General features: G+C 43.8%; 1 protein-coding gene and 1 long non-coding RNA gene across 12 annotated transcripts in view; one reads left to right on the top strand and one right to left on the bottom strand.

The window, feature by feature from the left end:
* Nucleotides 1-9,190, bottom strand: part of Cobll1 (cordon-bleu WH2 repeat protein like 1) — a 159,298-nt gene extending 150,108 nt beyond the window's left edge. For 8 of the 11 annotated variants that reach the window (XM_021154785.3, XM_029473785.2, XM_029473788.2 and 5 more), the window contains exons 1-2: nucleotides 8,790-8,868; nucleotides 8,164-8,290 (exon numbers count right to left, since the gene is read on the bottom strand). In XM_021154785.3, the coding sequence (XP_021010444.2) occupies nucleotides 8,164-8,290; nucleotides 8,790-8,799 (137 nt within the window). In that variant the 5' untranslated portion in view covers nucleotides 8,800-8,868. Of the gene's footprint in view, nucleotides 1-5,472; nucleotides 5,535-8,163; nucleotides 8,378-8,789; nucleotides 8,869-9,119 lie in introns of those variants that run through there. The other 3 variants (XM_021154795.3, XM_085834832.1, XM_029473795.2) reach the window with 3 other exon arrangements.
* On the top strand, nucleotides 8,450-10,012 carry LOC110288459 (uncharacterized). Its single transcript, XR_002377287.3, has 2 exons — nucleotides 8,450-8,868; nucleotides 9,896-10,012. It is a non-coding gene; the product is annotated as an uncharacterized LOC110288459 (long non-coding RNA).
* The last annotated feature ends 6,365 nt before the right edge of the window (nucleotides 10,013-16,377 follow it).

Raw genomic sequence — 16,377 nt, 5'->3', positions numbered from 1 at the left:
GGAAACACTGTATCCAAATGCATGGTGCCAGTTAATTCAGCTCCTTGAATACACAGGTAGAAAACAAGCAATTAATATTCAGGGAATACCTAAAGTCAAAAACCAAAACCAAGTAATTATTTTTCAAAATCATTCAAAGCACTTAAACAGATAATTCTCCCAAGAAGGTAAAGAAGTAGGCAAAAGAAGAGCCCAACAGAAAAGCTCCATGAAGTCATTAACCATCAGGAAATCATGAACCAAGCCCAGGATGAGAGACTTTGTCATACCACTAGGATGGCTACTATTGGCCTAAGAGGCAACCAGAAAATTATAGTTGTTGAAACAGTGAAGAAATTAGGAGCTTTATCTATTGTTAATGGGAAGGTAAGATGATATAACCATTAAATAAAACACGATAGAAACTCCTCAAAAAATTAATAAGTGCTAGGCATGGAAGCACGTACTTGAAATCCCAGTATTCCAGAGACATACCGAGTTTCAAGAAGCCAGAGCTACAGAGCAAGACCCTGCCTCCAAACAATTAAAATATAGTTAAAAACTAAAGCCATGATAGCACACACCTATGCTCCCAATATCAGGACGTTGAAGCAGATCTTGAGTTCAAGTGCAGTCTGAAATATATAATCAGACCCTCACTGGAAGGAAGAAAGGAAGGGAAGAAGGGGAGGGAGGGAGAAGATACCAATTCCACATCTCACCACATATCTAAGGGTTAAGAGCTGGATCGCTAAGTGCTATCTGTACACTCAGATGTATAACATCACTACTCACGGTAACTAAAATCTGGAAGAAACCAAGCATCCATAGACGGATGGCTGAATCTTTACATGCAAACGTATGTTTAACCAACACAAAGGATGCAGTGTTCGCACGAGCTAAAATGTGTAAACGTGGAAAGCGATAAGCCATGTGAACTAAGCAGATTACAAAAGACTAGATTCCACTTATGAGAAGTGTTCAGTATGGTCAGAATCATGGCCAAAAAGCAGATTGGCTGCCAGGCGCATCAAAGGTGGAAGCAAGTCTGTATTTAATGGAAATAAACTTTGTCTTAACAGAACAATGGGGGTGGAAAAGGGGGTGCAATATGAATATGCTTAATAGAACTTAATGTACACTTTCAAAGATTTTAAGATAGGAAAGTTTACACTGTGTGGATTATTTACTACAATTTAAAAATGAACAAAGGGAGAGAAGCACAGGCCGAGTCCCGTCTTGGCCTGCAGGTCACCATTTGTCAGAGCACACAGTCTGCCAACCCATGAGGTAGGGTATGGGATCTAAAACTCTTAAGCATAAACCAGACATTAAGTTGGCACCATAGTACTGATTGTACCTAATACCATGTTTCCTTTTTCTTCCCCTACATGGTACAGATTAATTTCTTTAGCAAAGCACTTACGGTTAGGAGCCAATTTCCTGGTGTCACCCACCCCCCCCAAATTATTTCATATACTTGACCAACTTAATTAAAAGAGATCTTAATAAAAAGATGGTTGGCACTGCTATGTTGATACATCCTACGGACTTGCTACTCTGCTTCTCTCTACCTCACTAGGAGGAAATTAAGACTTTAAAGGAGAAAATATACATTGTTCTACTGAACATGTCTCTCATTTGGTAAGCTCACTCTTGTGTGCTTGTATGCTTGCATGCATGGTCTGTGTCTGTCTGCCCCTCTGTGCCTCCGTCCCTCCACCATCACCCCTTCCCAGAGCTGAGGACAGAACCCAGGGCCTTGCACTTGAACCCAAGGTAGGCAAGTGCTCTACCACTGAGCTAAATATACCCAGCTTTCTTACTCTTGCAATTATGCAAACAACTTCTCATACAACAAGAGGACTGCCATTTACTATGAATACAAGTTTTATTGTGAGTTTGAAAACAGAATTTACCAGATAATTTACTATGAGTTTCAACACACAGCCCAAGTATCTAATCTCCTTGTTAGTGTTACACACTTTTATAGTCATTGGAGTGTGTAGCATTTTTAAAAATATATGATAAGAGACATTGTTTTGAACAGAGAAGGGATAGTCAACTTTGTAGACAACCTGAAATAAAAACTACTTTGAGCCATTAAGTGCAAACCATATCCCAAATGTAGCTACATGACATAGTTGTAAACTCAATGTCTGATGCTAAGCCTACCCGTGAAACAGAGGTTTGGAAACTGGGTCTTGCTTCCAAAATCCACTGCATCTACTGTATCCACTGCAGTTGTGTGATCATGGACATGCTAATTCAGCAAGTATAAGATGGAGTTAGTATACTTTCTCAAAAAAAAGGAGAGGAAATTTATTTTAAGAATAAAAAAATACTTTATAGAGGATGAATATAATCTTTAGAAACTCAAGATCAAGCTTAGCTCCTTAAAAACAGCAGTGCCTCCACCCCAAACTTCAGCTGCTGATGCTAACCAGTCACTCTCAAATCTGGTGGCAGAGTAATCCTAACCATGCCCTTGGCCCAGACCAAGCCAATCAAACCAGAACAGGTCAACGTGTGAGAAAGCACGGGCACTGGTTTTAAAGTTACCTGAGTGATTTTCATGTTGAAACATATGCTAAATATTCAATGGTCAAACTTTAGAACCAATAATGAATCCAAATAGGGGTAGCAGCAGTTGATAAATCCTTCCTTAATTTTCCTCTCATTAACTCCATTGCTCCCAAGCTGCTGCGAAAGTATAAAGTCAGTTTGTTAACATCCTGTCTATTCCAGGTTTGTTTCAGAATCAAGACAGTATGATCCCTCAAAGCAAGGTCAACTACAACTTTGACATTTACATTTTGAAAAGTCAACCGAGAAGCTTATCTGGGTGAGTAATGATTGCCAGCGTAGGCACACGATGTCAAAGATAAAGTCTCAGGCTGAGATCAGCAAGCACGTTGCTTTTTCTCGGTGATGAATGCCACACTACAGAGGACTAACAGGCAAAGCTTGGATAACTTTACTCTAGGAGAATAAACACACTCTCCTTTGTGGGGATCATGTTCCAAGTCTCCCATGGATGCCTAAACCGTAGCTGGTTCTGAACCCTATCCATACTATGCTTCCCTATGCACACACCTACCTCGGATAGCTTACTTTATAAACTAGGAACAGTGAGATGCTAGAAACCATACCTAGAAAATAGAATATTACTGTAACAAAGGTAACACGAGGTGATTGTGTCTCCTTTAAATCACTGTGTACTTAAATTTTTTTGGCATATCTGAATTTTCAGAATCACCAATCTTGGAAGGATGAGACCATTATTAAGTAAAATGATGAGGGTTTTCTTCTCTGGTTTTATTATTATTATTATATCTGAGACCAGGTCTCACTCAGTATCTGAAGACGGCTGGAACTCAGGACAACTGTTCTGTCCCAACTTCCCAAGTCCTGCTATTACAAGCATAAGATACCCAACAAATAATGCTTTCTTGACCCTAAAACACTATTGTGCTTTGAGTTGCTTGATGTGATTTCCAAGAAGGCTACCAAGTGACTGCGGCCTAGGAGACAAAGTATGGGTAGACACTGCACGGTATACTAAACAAAGTCATCTCTTATGTTTGGTAAGACGGAGAAAAATCAAGATGGCACAATATCATGTTACTAAGAAAGAGATGTGACAAAACTCAACAAACTGTTCCTTTCTGGAATGTTCTATGTAATATTTTGGGGTCATCACTGACAACAAGAAACTCTTAACTGGTAACGCTGAATATCCACAGCAGAAAGTAAAATCATATGTGGTTATTCACCTTTAAAACCTTTCAGCTCTTCAATTTGTGTCTCAACAGGGCTCTTCTTCTCTTCCAAGGCACACCAGCCTAGCATTTCCAACCAAGGAAACTAGTAAACAATTACAGCTTTCATATGTCACAATACAAACTAAGCCAGCTAACGTTCATCTATGTGAAAACCTATATAATAGATACACATAGATGATAGACGTCAGATAGCATACATATATGTGGATACATATTATGTGGTATCTATGAATGTTCAGAACAAAACTTACTTAGATGAATTCAAAATACTACAGTTAATTTGAGCAGAGATTTGAGACCTATACAGCTCCTACAAGCAGAGCAGGTTCTAAAAACATTCACCATGATGGCTGCATGCCACTCAGAGAAAACAACTCTATTGTCCACAGCTGAGTTAAGTAGTAGGGAGCTAGTTAAGGCATAACCAGTTAGTTGTTTACAGCTAAATCATTACTAGACTAAAAGGCTCAGTTACTATGATTATGTTCTATGTTAGGTTGGGTCTAGTGGAATAAGTGACAGAGCCCAGTTCAAATCAATTGCTTTTTGCAACTTTACTTTAAAATCGTGTGTGTGTGTGTGTGTGTGTGTGTGTGTGTGTGTGTGTGTAACATGCAAACTTTAATCTAGCCTGGTACCCTAATACGCATAAAAGCAATTTGCAAGACGGTGAGATGGGAATATCCCGAGTTCAACTCTGGCCTCCACTTTGTGGGACTCATCTCAACACAAACCAACTCATGGGGAAAACGAACATAAACATTTAATCTCAAAGTAAAAACACTAGAGCTGTTGGAATTCTGTGGATTTGAAGTCTAAACTCAGCGGCATTTTTCAAAATCAAAAGCCAAGCGTACAAGACATCCAACAAATGGTCAATACATGCTTATACGCAATACTGAAAAGGAGAGCTATTAAGGTCATCACCTTATTAGGGATTGAGGAGGTGAACCAGAAGCGACGGTAAACCCCTGAGGAGGTGTGAGGACTGGAACAGGATCCCTTCACTTCAGGGCCAGGGTCTTTTCAGCAGGCGTCCATGAGGTAGCCACATCTATGCAGATGAGGCCATTTCTCCCAGGTGTCTCACCACCACACTATACTAAATGTGAGTTAAGTTTATGAAAACACTGAAGAAAAACTTAAACCATCACATTTTTATTTACATATGCAAGATTACAATTTTTTTAGAATGTTTCAAAGCAACAGTAACCAAGAGGCCACAGAGTATTTTTTTCCTACAATAATGTTATTCCCCTTCCCCCTAACATCTTACGTTACAATATAATACCTGTGACTAGGCATTTCATGGAAAAAAAAAAAAAAAAGAGGCCTGTTTAGCACCAGCTATAGAGACTAAAAGCCTGAGCTCAGGGCAGCCCTGTAGGTTCACCAGGTGAGGGCTTGCTAGCCGCACCATTAAGGCACAGGTAGCAAAGTCGGAGACCATAAGAAATGGAACAGAAGGCAAGCAGAGAAAGGCAGGCTCACTTTACAACAGTATTCTGTACCCATAACCAACTCACTCCCGTTAATCCCCCTTAATGACCTTGTCACACCTCTTAAAGGCACCGCACCACCAATTCCGTTATGTAGGGGAGGGGGCCAAGTTTCCCACCTAGGAATCTCTACAAGATCGAAACTATATAAACTACAGCACTCTGTTAATGATTCAACACCCATGTGTTAAAACATAGATTACTCTTACCTTAGTCAGAAGACACTCAAATCAATTAACACAGTGAGCAGGCACCCCAGACCTCAGGCTTTACTAATTGGCTCAGTAACTCAAGCAAAGAGCTTCCTCCTCCCCACCCCACCCCCACCCCCACCCCTGTAAAATATGAAGCTGCATTGATTTGCCCTTCAAATAACCTGTTACAACAGAGTAAACCTTGGAAAATTACAGACAACAGAGGACTTCTTTTGAACAACAATATCCACGGATAAGAACTAAAGTAGGCCTCACCAGCTATTAGGCTATTGAGTCATGATATAATTAGTTCTATAGTAAGGAGCCTACCTTCAAAACCAACAATTATATCATATTAGGATTGCACCCTGCACCTCCTAAATACTCTCGTTTTCCCACAATTTAAGCCTTTTTAAAGATCTCGAATTTTTTTTTTTTTTTTTTTTTTTTTTTTTTTAGATAAAGCAAACATGGGGCTGGTGAGATGGCTCAGTGGGTAAGAGCACCTGACTGCTCTTCCGAAGGTCCAGAGTTCAAATCCCAGCAACCACATGGTGGCTCACAACCATCCATAATGAGATCTGACTCCCTCTTCTGGAGTGTCTGAAGACAGCTACAGTGTACTTACATATAATAAATAAATCTTTAAAAAAAAAAAAAAAGAAAGAAAAGAAAAAGCAAACACTAATCCTGAATTCTCATCAGACATGACAGGCACTTGGAATAGACAAGTAGGAGAAGGCAAGCCACTAGAAGCTCTTTTTATTTTATTTTTTTTTCCTTAAAAGAATACTGTTAGGTATTATGGCAGTTTATTTACAGGAGCATTTTCCCAGATATCTTCCCTGAAGTTTGAAAGGTAAGCACAAAGGTTCTTTAAAATATTTTCCTCTTTGGGGTGCGGCGGTGTATTCCTGTAACCTCAATTTTGGGAGGCAGAAACAAGAGGTAACCCTCAACTATAAATGCAGTTCCAGACCAGCCTAGGCTAAAGGAGTCGCTGCCAAATAAATAAATAAATAAATAAATAAATAAGTCATCAAGCAATTAAATATATGCATACTCTCAAGGAACTCATTGTTTAGCCCCCAAGTTCTCAAGCATAAAACCTGGGGTATTCTAGGCTTGTCACTAGAAAGCTCTTTATATTTCTTCATCACCGAGCTCTCCGGCCTCACTTATTTTGTTTAGAAGAACCGATTCTTGAGCATCTGAGACTGCGTGTTGTGTAAGTGTATTACAGACACACATGGGACTTCTCTGCTATTTTCTGAGAGTCTAATTCAGTTTTGGGTGAAAGCTTGTATGACATTAACTTACATTAATCCACAGCTCTGTCTCCAGGCCTTGTTTTACCTCATCCTACCGACACACTTACTCTTCCATTGAGTAAAACTATATGGAAGGAGACACATTAGTATCTAAACAACGGTGGAAAGCCCCCCCCCCCCAAGAAAAAGTAGCGCTCTACAGCAATAGGGGATATTTACATGGAGGAGATCGAAATTTAGAGGAAAAAAGAACGAATTCATACACTGCATGTTTCCTCTACGTAAGCATTACACTAAATATCTGTTAGATTAGTCATGTTGCCTTGAGACTCTTCCATGTTTCCTCTAGACAACTGCCAATGCTCGCATGGCCTCTGATGAATAAACATGCTGTGACTTGCTCCTAAGGAAACGCCTGTCATGTTCCAGGGAAAAATGACTTCTTCACTCTTAAACCAGAAAAAAAAAGATGAACGACTTTCATTCATTGCTTACAAAGTCGCCTGTTCCTTAATGTTCCAATTTCCGGAATTTTCATACTCTGTTTAAGGCATTTCTAGGTTCTGATTAACAAAGAAAAGAGAAACTGGGGGGGGGGGTGCTTTATGGTAAAGAGGCTACATGACAGCAGTGAGGCGGTCTCAACTAGGACAGGGTTGTGTAGCTAGACCATTTACTACGACAAAGGTTATTCTCAAGTTCTCCTCGGCCCTTGCAGGACTACCTGTTCCCACCACTGTTTACCCAAACGTTTAACAGAGTGATGTTTAGCATATTTGGCAGGAAGGCATGCTTCATTTAATATTAACTCACCATGTGACAGCCCCTTCCCTTCCAATCGCTCCTCAAACACGTGATGGTTAAAAAAAAAAAAAAAAGGAATAGGTGTTTGCCAATGCGACTGACTTCGAGCTCGGCTTTGGCATCACCAATTGGCCAGAAGCACATACACACACACCCCCAGTCAGAGGCGAGCACCCCGCCTGCTCCCGGAACTGTCAAGCCCAAGCCGGGCTGACAGCTGGCACACCTTGCTGCGCCCTCCGTGGACTCTAAGGAAGCCCCTTCCTTGTAGTCACCTTGACAGAAACCATCCTCCTGGGCTGGAGCGCTTGGCCGTGGAAACTTTTCCTTCCTTTCCCGGAGCGTGCTTACAGGTGTCGTCCCCCGCCGCTCCAGAGCCCCAACAAGGGGCCCTTTGTTACCACTTTTGCTACGGGACTCCTCACCCAAGGCCTGCCATTTGCCTGGCCTTCCGTAACCCTGATCGGAAAGCTTGCCCAAAGTACCGAACCCCCCACCCCGACTCGTCCGGGAGGACGCAGTCTCCCGCCCGCGTGTGGTTCGGCCCGGGAGCCCGGCGGCCCCGCGGGGAGCTCGCCTCGGGCAGGTGAAGCGTGCGAGGCCTCGGCAGCCGGGAGGGAGGCTTACTTACCCTGCGGAGCCCGCGGGCTGCATGGCGGATGTGCGGGGCGCGCTGCGGGGTATGGGATCCGGGACGCTGCGGTCCATCGCGCTGCTGGCCGCGGCGCGGGCTCGGGCTCGGAGGCGGCGCGTCACTGCTGGGGTGGGAGAGGCCGGCGGGTCAGGGCGGGAGCGGCCGGGCCAAGAGCCCGCCTCGACCCACGGCAGCCGGGGGCGGCCCCGCCTCCCCGGGGCGCTTCCACCTGCGGGTCCGTCCCTGCCCGAGGGCGCCGCGACGACGGCTACAGGTCCCCGCCCCGGCCGCAGCCCGCAGCCAGTCCCGGGCGAAGGGGCGGCGCGCGGCGGCCCGGGCTGTGAAGGAGGAGGAGGAGCGGACCCGGCGCGGGACGGTCGCCACGCCCGCAGTGCTTGGGCTCCAGCGGCCCGCTGCGCACCAACTGAATCCTGTGCAAACTTTTCCGGAGGAGCTGCGAACCACAACGCCCCTGCCTTCCTAAGCCACTGCCCGCTTTAGGGGACCCGGCCCGTCCAGGCTCCGCTCCTCCCCCGCACGGCTAGCTCGGACGCCCGGAGCGAGCGCGCGGCGGAAAGCGGACGACCCCGGCCCCGGGCCTCCGCTCCCGCGCCCCAACTCACCCTGCCCCATGGCCCTGCCGGGAGCCCCGAGCTCGCAGCCGCCTCGGCCACCTCGCCCTGCAGAAGTGAGGGTGACGAGGTCAGCATCGGAGCGAGCAGAGCAGCCAGCCGGAGAGGGGACGGGTAGGGCGAGCGGGCGGGGACGTGGAGCGAGGAGGAATTTCCTACCCCACCCCGCACCCCTCCGCGGGGCACGCGGCTTTAGGGTACCGCGGGGGAGGCCGGTGGAGAGGAAGTGTCTAGGCTGCTCTTTTTAGTCCCCACTGCCACTGAGTAGCTTTGGGAAGCCCCGCGAACCCAAGAGGAAGAGTGGGCGGACACGGAGGCTACCTGGCCAGCAAAACCCCAGGGAGGACCCAAGCTGTAGCGGAAGTGAGGAGAGCTCATGGACCGAGTCCGGCTGATTGACCACCTGCAGTCTGACCTTCGAAGTGCAGGATTTTCTTTTTAACCTTACTGACCCCTACGGTTGCTAGCCTTTTAAAGGCACATCTGACATTGTGATCTTTTTAATCCCTGGCAGGTTTAAGCCCGTCCAGTCTTCCCAGGCATGCCTCTCTTGATGTAAACAGCCAACAGCTGGGATTTGAGGACTGGACGTTCTCATGATGACAGTCTATAAGCTAAAAAAGAACAGCAGAGATTTAGTGGCCTCCTGGAAGTTTCACAGGAAAAAAGGAATCTCAGACAGTGCTTGCTTATTTGTAGTTTCAGTTCCTGCAAGAGTTTTTCTCAGAGGAGGCGTGCCACCTGACAACCAGGTGCATATTGTCTCCTTATTCTTAGAGGCTTGCCAACTGTTTTAAAGTAAATCATATTGATGAGTCCAAAAGCGGCCATCAGGAAATAATGCTAAATTAAAAATATATAAATGGATACCTCAAGTGGCAAATCTGTGATAGGCATAAAAACATGATGTGGGATAACAAAGGACTTAACATTTTCGGTTCACATTAAAATTAAACTAGTATTTATAACCCGTGCTTAATTAAAGGTTCTTCGTTGCTCATTCATTACAACCACCACCAATAATTTCTGGAACCAAAAGTACTAACTACTACTCCACATAATTGGATTTTGTCTCTTTTCTCTCCCTTGTGGTGCAGAATATGGTCTCAGTACATCTTTGAATATGAAATGGAGGCGGAGATCGTGGTGACTTCTGCGATGACTGTATTAGAACTCTATCATTAAAAGTTGCTTTTAAATAATTTGACTAATAACGAGGCAATTGTTTGAAATGGATCTGGATTTTAGACTTTAAATAATAACACAGGTTTGACAAGTTCATGAATCCTTTCTGACTGTAAATGGATAAGTAGATTTACAGCTGTTGCATAGACAGGCTGTAAATAGCGAGGAACATTGAAACTACTTAAAGTTTATAACTTTGAATCACAGGATCAAGCACTTAATTAGTTTCAACCTTGATTTATGGCATCCTAGTAATATTATGGATCCCAGTTAGGCTAATCTTAAACGTTAAGAGATTTTTACAACATTTCGTAACGGCTGAGAGCAATTTTCATGACACCACTTTTCCCTTACATCCTTTTGTTCTTGGGCACAGGGCAGGGTCATACTTTCCATGCACTGAAATTGAGCCTACCCAAATGGCTTGCTTGACAAGTGAGATGTTTCATTTCCTGGTAGAATCACATTAAGGAGAGTGCTGAGCCAGCTGTAACCTACTGTTGTCATCATGCAGAGATGGGTCAAGATGGAGGTGACACTAAGTTGAAGGATCCTAAATATGTTACACTATTACCCTAAGCACAGCTTCTTGGAGAGACTTGGGGATTACAGCAGAATCCCCCAAAGCACTAATTATCTATTTTGAGATTAAGTCAATAAACTGTTCAGCATCTTTCAGAACCAAGACTATACTTCATATTCTTATACATTACTGTCTATGCTGTAATCTTGTAACTGCATAATTTATCGGCAATAGTAATCATTGATTTTAGAAACTTTTTTTTTTTAACATAATGCTGAAAAACAGCCCCTTCCCAGTCCCTCTGAAAGTTGTCCAAGTCTGTCCAGATGTTGCTCAATTTTCTTGTTTGGAAATCTCCCCTCCAATTCCATCCAATCATCATCAAGGCAGGGATTATCTCGGATATTATCACTTTGGAATAATAGCACGGATAGAAATCTCCCTTTCTCTCTTCAACTGAGCCAATTGTTAGGTGGACAATCGGCTGCTGCACCCGTTTCAGTTAGCTTTTCATTGCTGTGATCAAAATACCACACAACAACAGGGGGATGGGACTTATTTCAGCTCCCAGTTTTAGGGATTTAGAGGTATTCATTCATTAGGTCAGAAATGGTATGATGGAGAGCGGCAGTCCATGCATGGTGGCCAGGAAAACAAGAAAGGCATGTGCCAGCACTGGGCTGGCTTCCTCCTTTTTTTAGTTTTTATTTCCTATGAGCCCTTAGCCCAAGAGAAGGTACTGCTCACAGTTGAACTGGTTTCCCCACACCAGTTCATCTTTCTAGAACTGTCCTTGTCCACAGCTCCATGGGTATGGTTTATTAATCTGGGTGATCTAAGTTCAGGAAAATGGACAGTGACAACTGACTGTTACACAGACTAGGAGGGGTTTGGACAGAAGAGGCTTTGCACTCACCCTTATCTTCTAAATACAGCTCATACCACAGAAGACAGTCTGCAAATAATTGTGGAATAGGGAAATGGAAGAAACCTTAAAGATTTCACTTAAGACATTTGTTGTGTGACAAAACTTTTCCCCGGGAGATGCAACACACATCTACTCACCCCAATTAGGAAACCTGAAACAGACCCAAGTACACATACCACTAAAGTCTGATTTGGTGAACCAATGAGTTTTATTAGGGTTACTTACAGGAGCAGAAATTACTCTAAACGCTTGTATCACCAAAGCCCACCCCATGGAACACACTGAACAGCCTACAGGCAGCTCCACAAATTAGGAGATGTCCTTTCTAGGTACTTCAGTTGGTCTAACCCCCTTCCAGACAGCTTGGCTGGGCTCTGCTTCTATCAGGCAGCTCATCTAATCTCAAGAGTCTTTTGCAGACTTTCTTCTTCGCGAGAACCGTCCTGGAAGCTCAGTTTGTCTGAGTCTTTGTAGGCAACTTGGTGTCACTTGATCTGAGATGAATTCTCTGCTTTTGATTACTCTGACAGGGAAGTACCTAGTCAATCTCATGAGTTTCAGGGACTTCCTGAAGCTATCTTGAGTTGTTTACTTTCCTGCTTAAGGAGCTTTCCAACAGGATGGAATGTTTCAATATAGGAGGAAACTGTTAAAAAACATTCTTAAAACCAAGGAGTCTAAGGACTTAATTTCAAAGGCCCTGGAGGATGACTGAAAACAATAGATGGGAGGTGAGTTGGACCTTATAAGGAGGAAACATTGGTTCTTCTCGCTTAGGAGGTGGAGGCAGGAAGAACATAAAGCTCTGCCTTAGCTACATACTGAGTTTAAAGCCAATCTGAGCTACACAAGACTCAAAATAAATGTCAGGTTTTCTGTGCACATCCTTGAGTGATAACTTAGTGATTATCAGGGTTCTCTAGTGGAACAGAATTTATAAAACACATGCACAGAGAGAGACAGAGACAGAGACAGAGAGACTTATTACAATGTCTAACACTGTAGTCCAGCCAGTCTAACAATGGCTGTGTACAAATGGATGGTCCAAGAGTGTTATTCAATCCATGAGGCTATTCAATCCATGAGGCTAGATATCACAGCTGATCTTTAGTATATTCGAGAATCTCAAAGTAGGCTCTAATACCAGTGAAAGGATGAACCAGCCAGCAAGAATGAGGGCAAACAGGCAAAGAGGGAGACCTTTCTTCCATGTTGTTTATATTAACTGCTACCAGAGGTAGAGGCCAGATTAGAGGTGGATCTTCCTACCTCAAAAGATATGGATTAAAAGTGGGTTGTCCACTTCAAAGGATTTATTTAAGAAAAAAAAAAATCCCTCACAGGGGCTGGAGAGATGCTCAGAGATTAAGAGCACTGATTGCTCTTCCAGAGCAGTCAATTCCCAGCATTCAATTTCCTGAGTTCAATTCCCAGCAACCACATGGTGGCTCACAACCATCTATAATGAGATCTGATGCCCTCTTCTGGTGTGTGTCTGAAGACAACTACAGTGTACTCATATAAATTAAATAAATCTTAAAAAAAAAAAATTAATAAAAAAAATCCCTCAAAGGTGTACTCGGCCGCTTAGGTTTTAGTGCTTGACAAACAAGAACAGCCAATACATCTAGCTTGAAAATTCTCACTGTGGAGTAGTAATAAGAAAGTAAAAGTATATACTGGGGTGGTTTGAATGAAAATGGCTCCTATAGACATAGTGAGTGCCATTATTGGAGATGTGGCCTTGGTGAAGAGAGTGTGTCACTGGGGGTGGACTTTGAGGTTTCAAAAGCTCAGGCCAGGCCCAGTGTCACCATCCCTTCTTGCTGTCTGCCAATCCAGATGTAAAACTCTCATCAGCTACCCCTCCAGCACCATGCTGCCTGTGCACTGCCATGCTTTCTTTTATGATGATAATGGACTGAACCTCAGAAGTGTGAGCCAGTCCCTTGCTCATGGTGTCTCTTCACAGCAATAGGGACCCTAACTAAGTCAGAAGTTGGTACCAGGGACTGGAATGTTACTGTGATCGCCTGACTGTGCTTTTGTTTGCAGGAATGTGGAACACTTTGAAACTTAGGACTAGGAAAATGATGGGACACTTTAAGTCGGCTTAATGGGCCAACCAATTGGAACATGGAAGACCATGGTGCTGGAGATGATTTAACTATGAGGGTCTGGCTCAAGAGGTTTCAGAGGAGAATAGCAGACTGTGGCATAGACATGGTTCTTGTGATATTTTGCCAAAAAAGAAAAATGTGGCTGCTTTCTGCCCTTGTCTAAAAAAAAAATCTCCCTGTAATTGAATTGAAAAGTTATGGATTAAGACCTTTGGCAGGTAAGATTTCCAGACAACCCAGTATTGAGGGTGTTGCTTGGCCATTAGTGGCCATGCTTATGCAGAACTGTAATATAAAGCAAGCTGAGCAAGGAATAAATACAAAAGGTACAATTTGAGGAGAAAACAAAGGCACCAGGAAGATTCAAGAATTAGAGGCAAGCGTGCTGTTAAGGGAGTGGCAACCTCAGAGCAAGAGGCCACCCAGCTAAACTTCCAACCTATGAAAGGGAATTAAAGAAAACCTCAGGGCTGTGTGTGGTGGCGCACACCTTTGATCCCAGCACTCAGGAGGCAGAGGCAGGCAGATCTCTGAGTTCAAGGCCATCCTGGTCTATAGAGCAAGTTCCAGGACAGCCAAGCTTAAGGAACACCCCATCAAAAACAAAAGGCTGTACAGAGACAAAGTTTGGAGCTGAGATAAAAGGATGGACCATCTAGAGACTGCCATATCCAGGGATCCATCCCATAATTAGCCACCAAACGATGACACCATTGCATACACTAGCAAGTGTTTGCTGAAAGGACCCTGATATAGCTGTCTCTTGTGAGACTAGGCCACATAAGTGGATGCTCACAGTCAGCTATTGGATGGATCACAGGGCCCCCAATGGAGGAGCTAGAGAAAGTACCCAAGGAGCTAAAGAGATCTGCAACCCTGTAGGTGCAACAACATTATGAACCAACCAGTACCCCGGAGCTCTTGACTCTAGCTGCATATGTATCAAAAGATGGCCTAGTAGGCCATCACTGGAAAGAGAGGCCCATTGGACACGCAAACTTTATATGCCCCAGTACAGGGGAACGCCAGGGCCAAAAAGTGGGAATGGGTGGGTAGGGGAGTGGGGGGGGGAGGGGATGGGGGACTTTTGGGATAGCATTGGAAATGTAATTGAGGAAAATACATAATAAAAAATATTAAAAAAACAAAAAACAAAAGGCCGGTGAAAATGTATTTGAATGAGGGAAATATGTTCCAGCCCCAACAAACAGAACTTGGCAGCTTTGACTACATGGCTATGGCTTTAGAGTTTAAGATACAAGAAAGGGGTTCTAAGATCTCCCTCTGCAACTAAGGAAGGCCGCTGAGGCCAGGTATGTATCAGGGATGTTCCCTCCAGAGAAGCCTTTGTGTGTAGCTGTGAAGGGGAAGCCTGGATTGCCATGGAGACCCCAAGATACTGAAGCTGTCAGAGCTGTGGGATAACTAAGGAGAGCTGTTAACAGGGAGTAAACAAGAGAAAGAAGTGTGTGTCATTAAACAAAGCTGAAAGGGGTTGGAGATCTGAAGATCTGACATTAGACATAGAGATACAATTTGGAGTTTTGCCTGCTAGTTTTCCTTCTTGTTTTGGTATAGAACGCTCACTTTTCTCCCTACTGGAACTATAATGTATATCCTGTGTCATTATATGTCAGAAGTATGTTATCTGCTTTTTACTTTTGCTTTTAGAAGGGATTACAGATAAGAGATTGCCATGGCTCTCAGAAGAGATTTTGGACTTTGGACTTTTAAATAGGGTTGAGACTGTATAAACTATGGGGACTTTTGAAGGCAAACTGAATGAGTTATGAATTATGTTATGGACACAAACCTATGGGGAACAGAAAGTGGAATGAGATGATTTGAATGAAAATGGCCCCCAGAGATTCATAGACAGTGGCATTATTAGAGGTGTGGCCTTGTTGGAGGAAGTGTGTCACTGAAGATGTGCTTTGAGGTTTCACAAGCTCAAGCCAGCCACAGTCTGTCTGTCTGTCTGTCTGTCTGTCTGTCTGTCTGTCTGTCTGTCTCTCTCTGTCTCTGTCTCTGTCTCTGTCTCTGTCTCTGTCTCTGTCTCTGTCTCTCTCTTTCTCTCCTACCTGCTAATCTAAATGAAGACCTCTCAGCTACCATGTCTCCTCTACCTCTCCAGCACCATGTCTGCCTGTATGCTGCCATGCTTCCTGCCCTGATGGTAATGGATTAAACCTCTAAACTGTAAAGTCTCCTTCATTAAATGCTTAACTTTATGAGAGTTGCTGTGGCTGCCATGTCTCTTCACAGCCATAGAAACCTTAACTAAAACATATGTTTAACTTATGTGGAATTATAGGGGGAAAAAAAACAGGGGAAAAAAGTAGGTCAGGTGAACATTTTTGGAAAAAAATAGAATTAGGGCTTTTCTAAGTACTTTGTAAGAAAATTCTGGAACAATAAATGTGGTGGTTTGAAGTAAGAATGACTCCTGTAAGTTCATATATTTGAATGCTTAGTCACCAGGGAGTTGCATTATTTGAAAGAATTAGATGAATTAGGTGATGAGGCCTTGTTGGAAGAAGTATGTCACTAGGAGGGGGGAACCTTGGCATTTCAGAAGCCCATTCCAAGTTCAAGGATTCTCTCTATTTCTCTCTCTCTCTCTCTCTCTCTCTCTCTCTCTCTCTCTCTCTCTCTCTCTCCCTCCCTCCCTCCCTCCCTCCCTCCCTCCCTCCCTCCCTCTGTTTCTCTCTGTATCTCTCTGTATCTCTTTGTCTCTGTCTCTCTCTCTTCCTCCATCCTTGCCTCCCTCCCTCTCTGCCTAGCAATCAGGGTATATAATCAGCTACTGCTTGAGCACCTGCC

Source organism: Mus caroli, unplaced genomic scaffold, assembly GCF_978045245.1.
Source record: "Mus caroli unplaced genomic scaffold, Mus_caroli_1 scaffold_2, whole genome shotgun sequence".
Lineage (NCBI taxonomy): Eukaryota > Metazoa > Chordata > Mammalia > Rodentia > Muridae > Mus > Mus caroli.
This window is presented reverse-complemented; position numbering and strand designations above follow the sequence as displayed.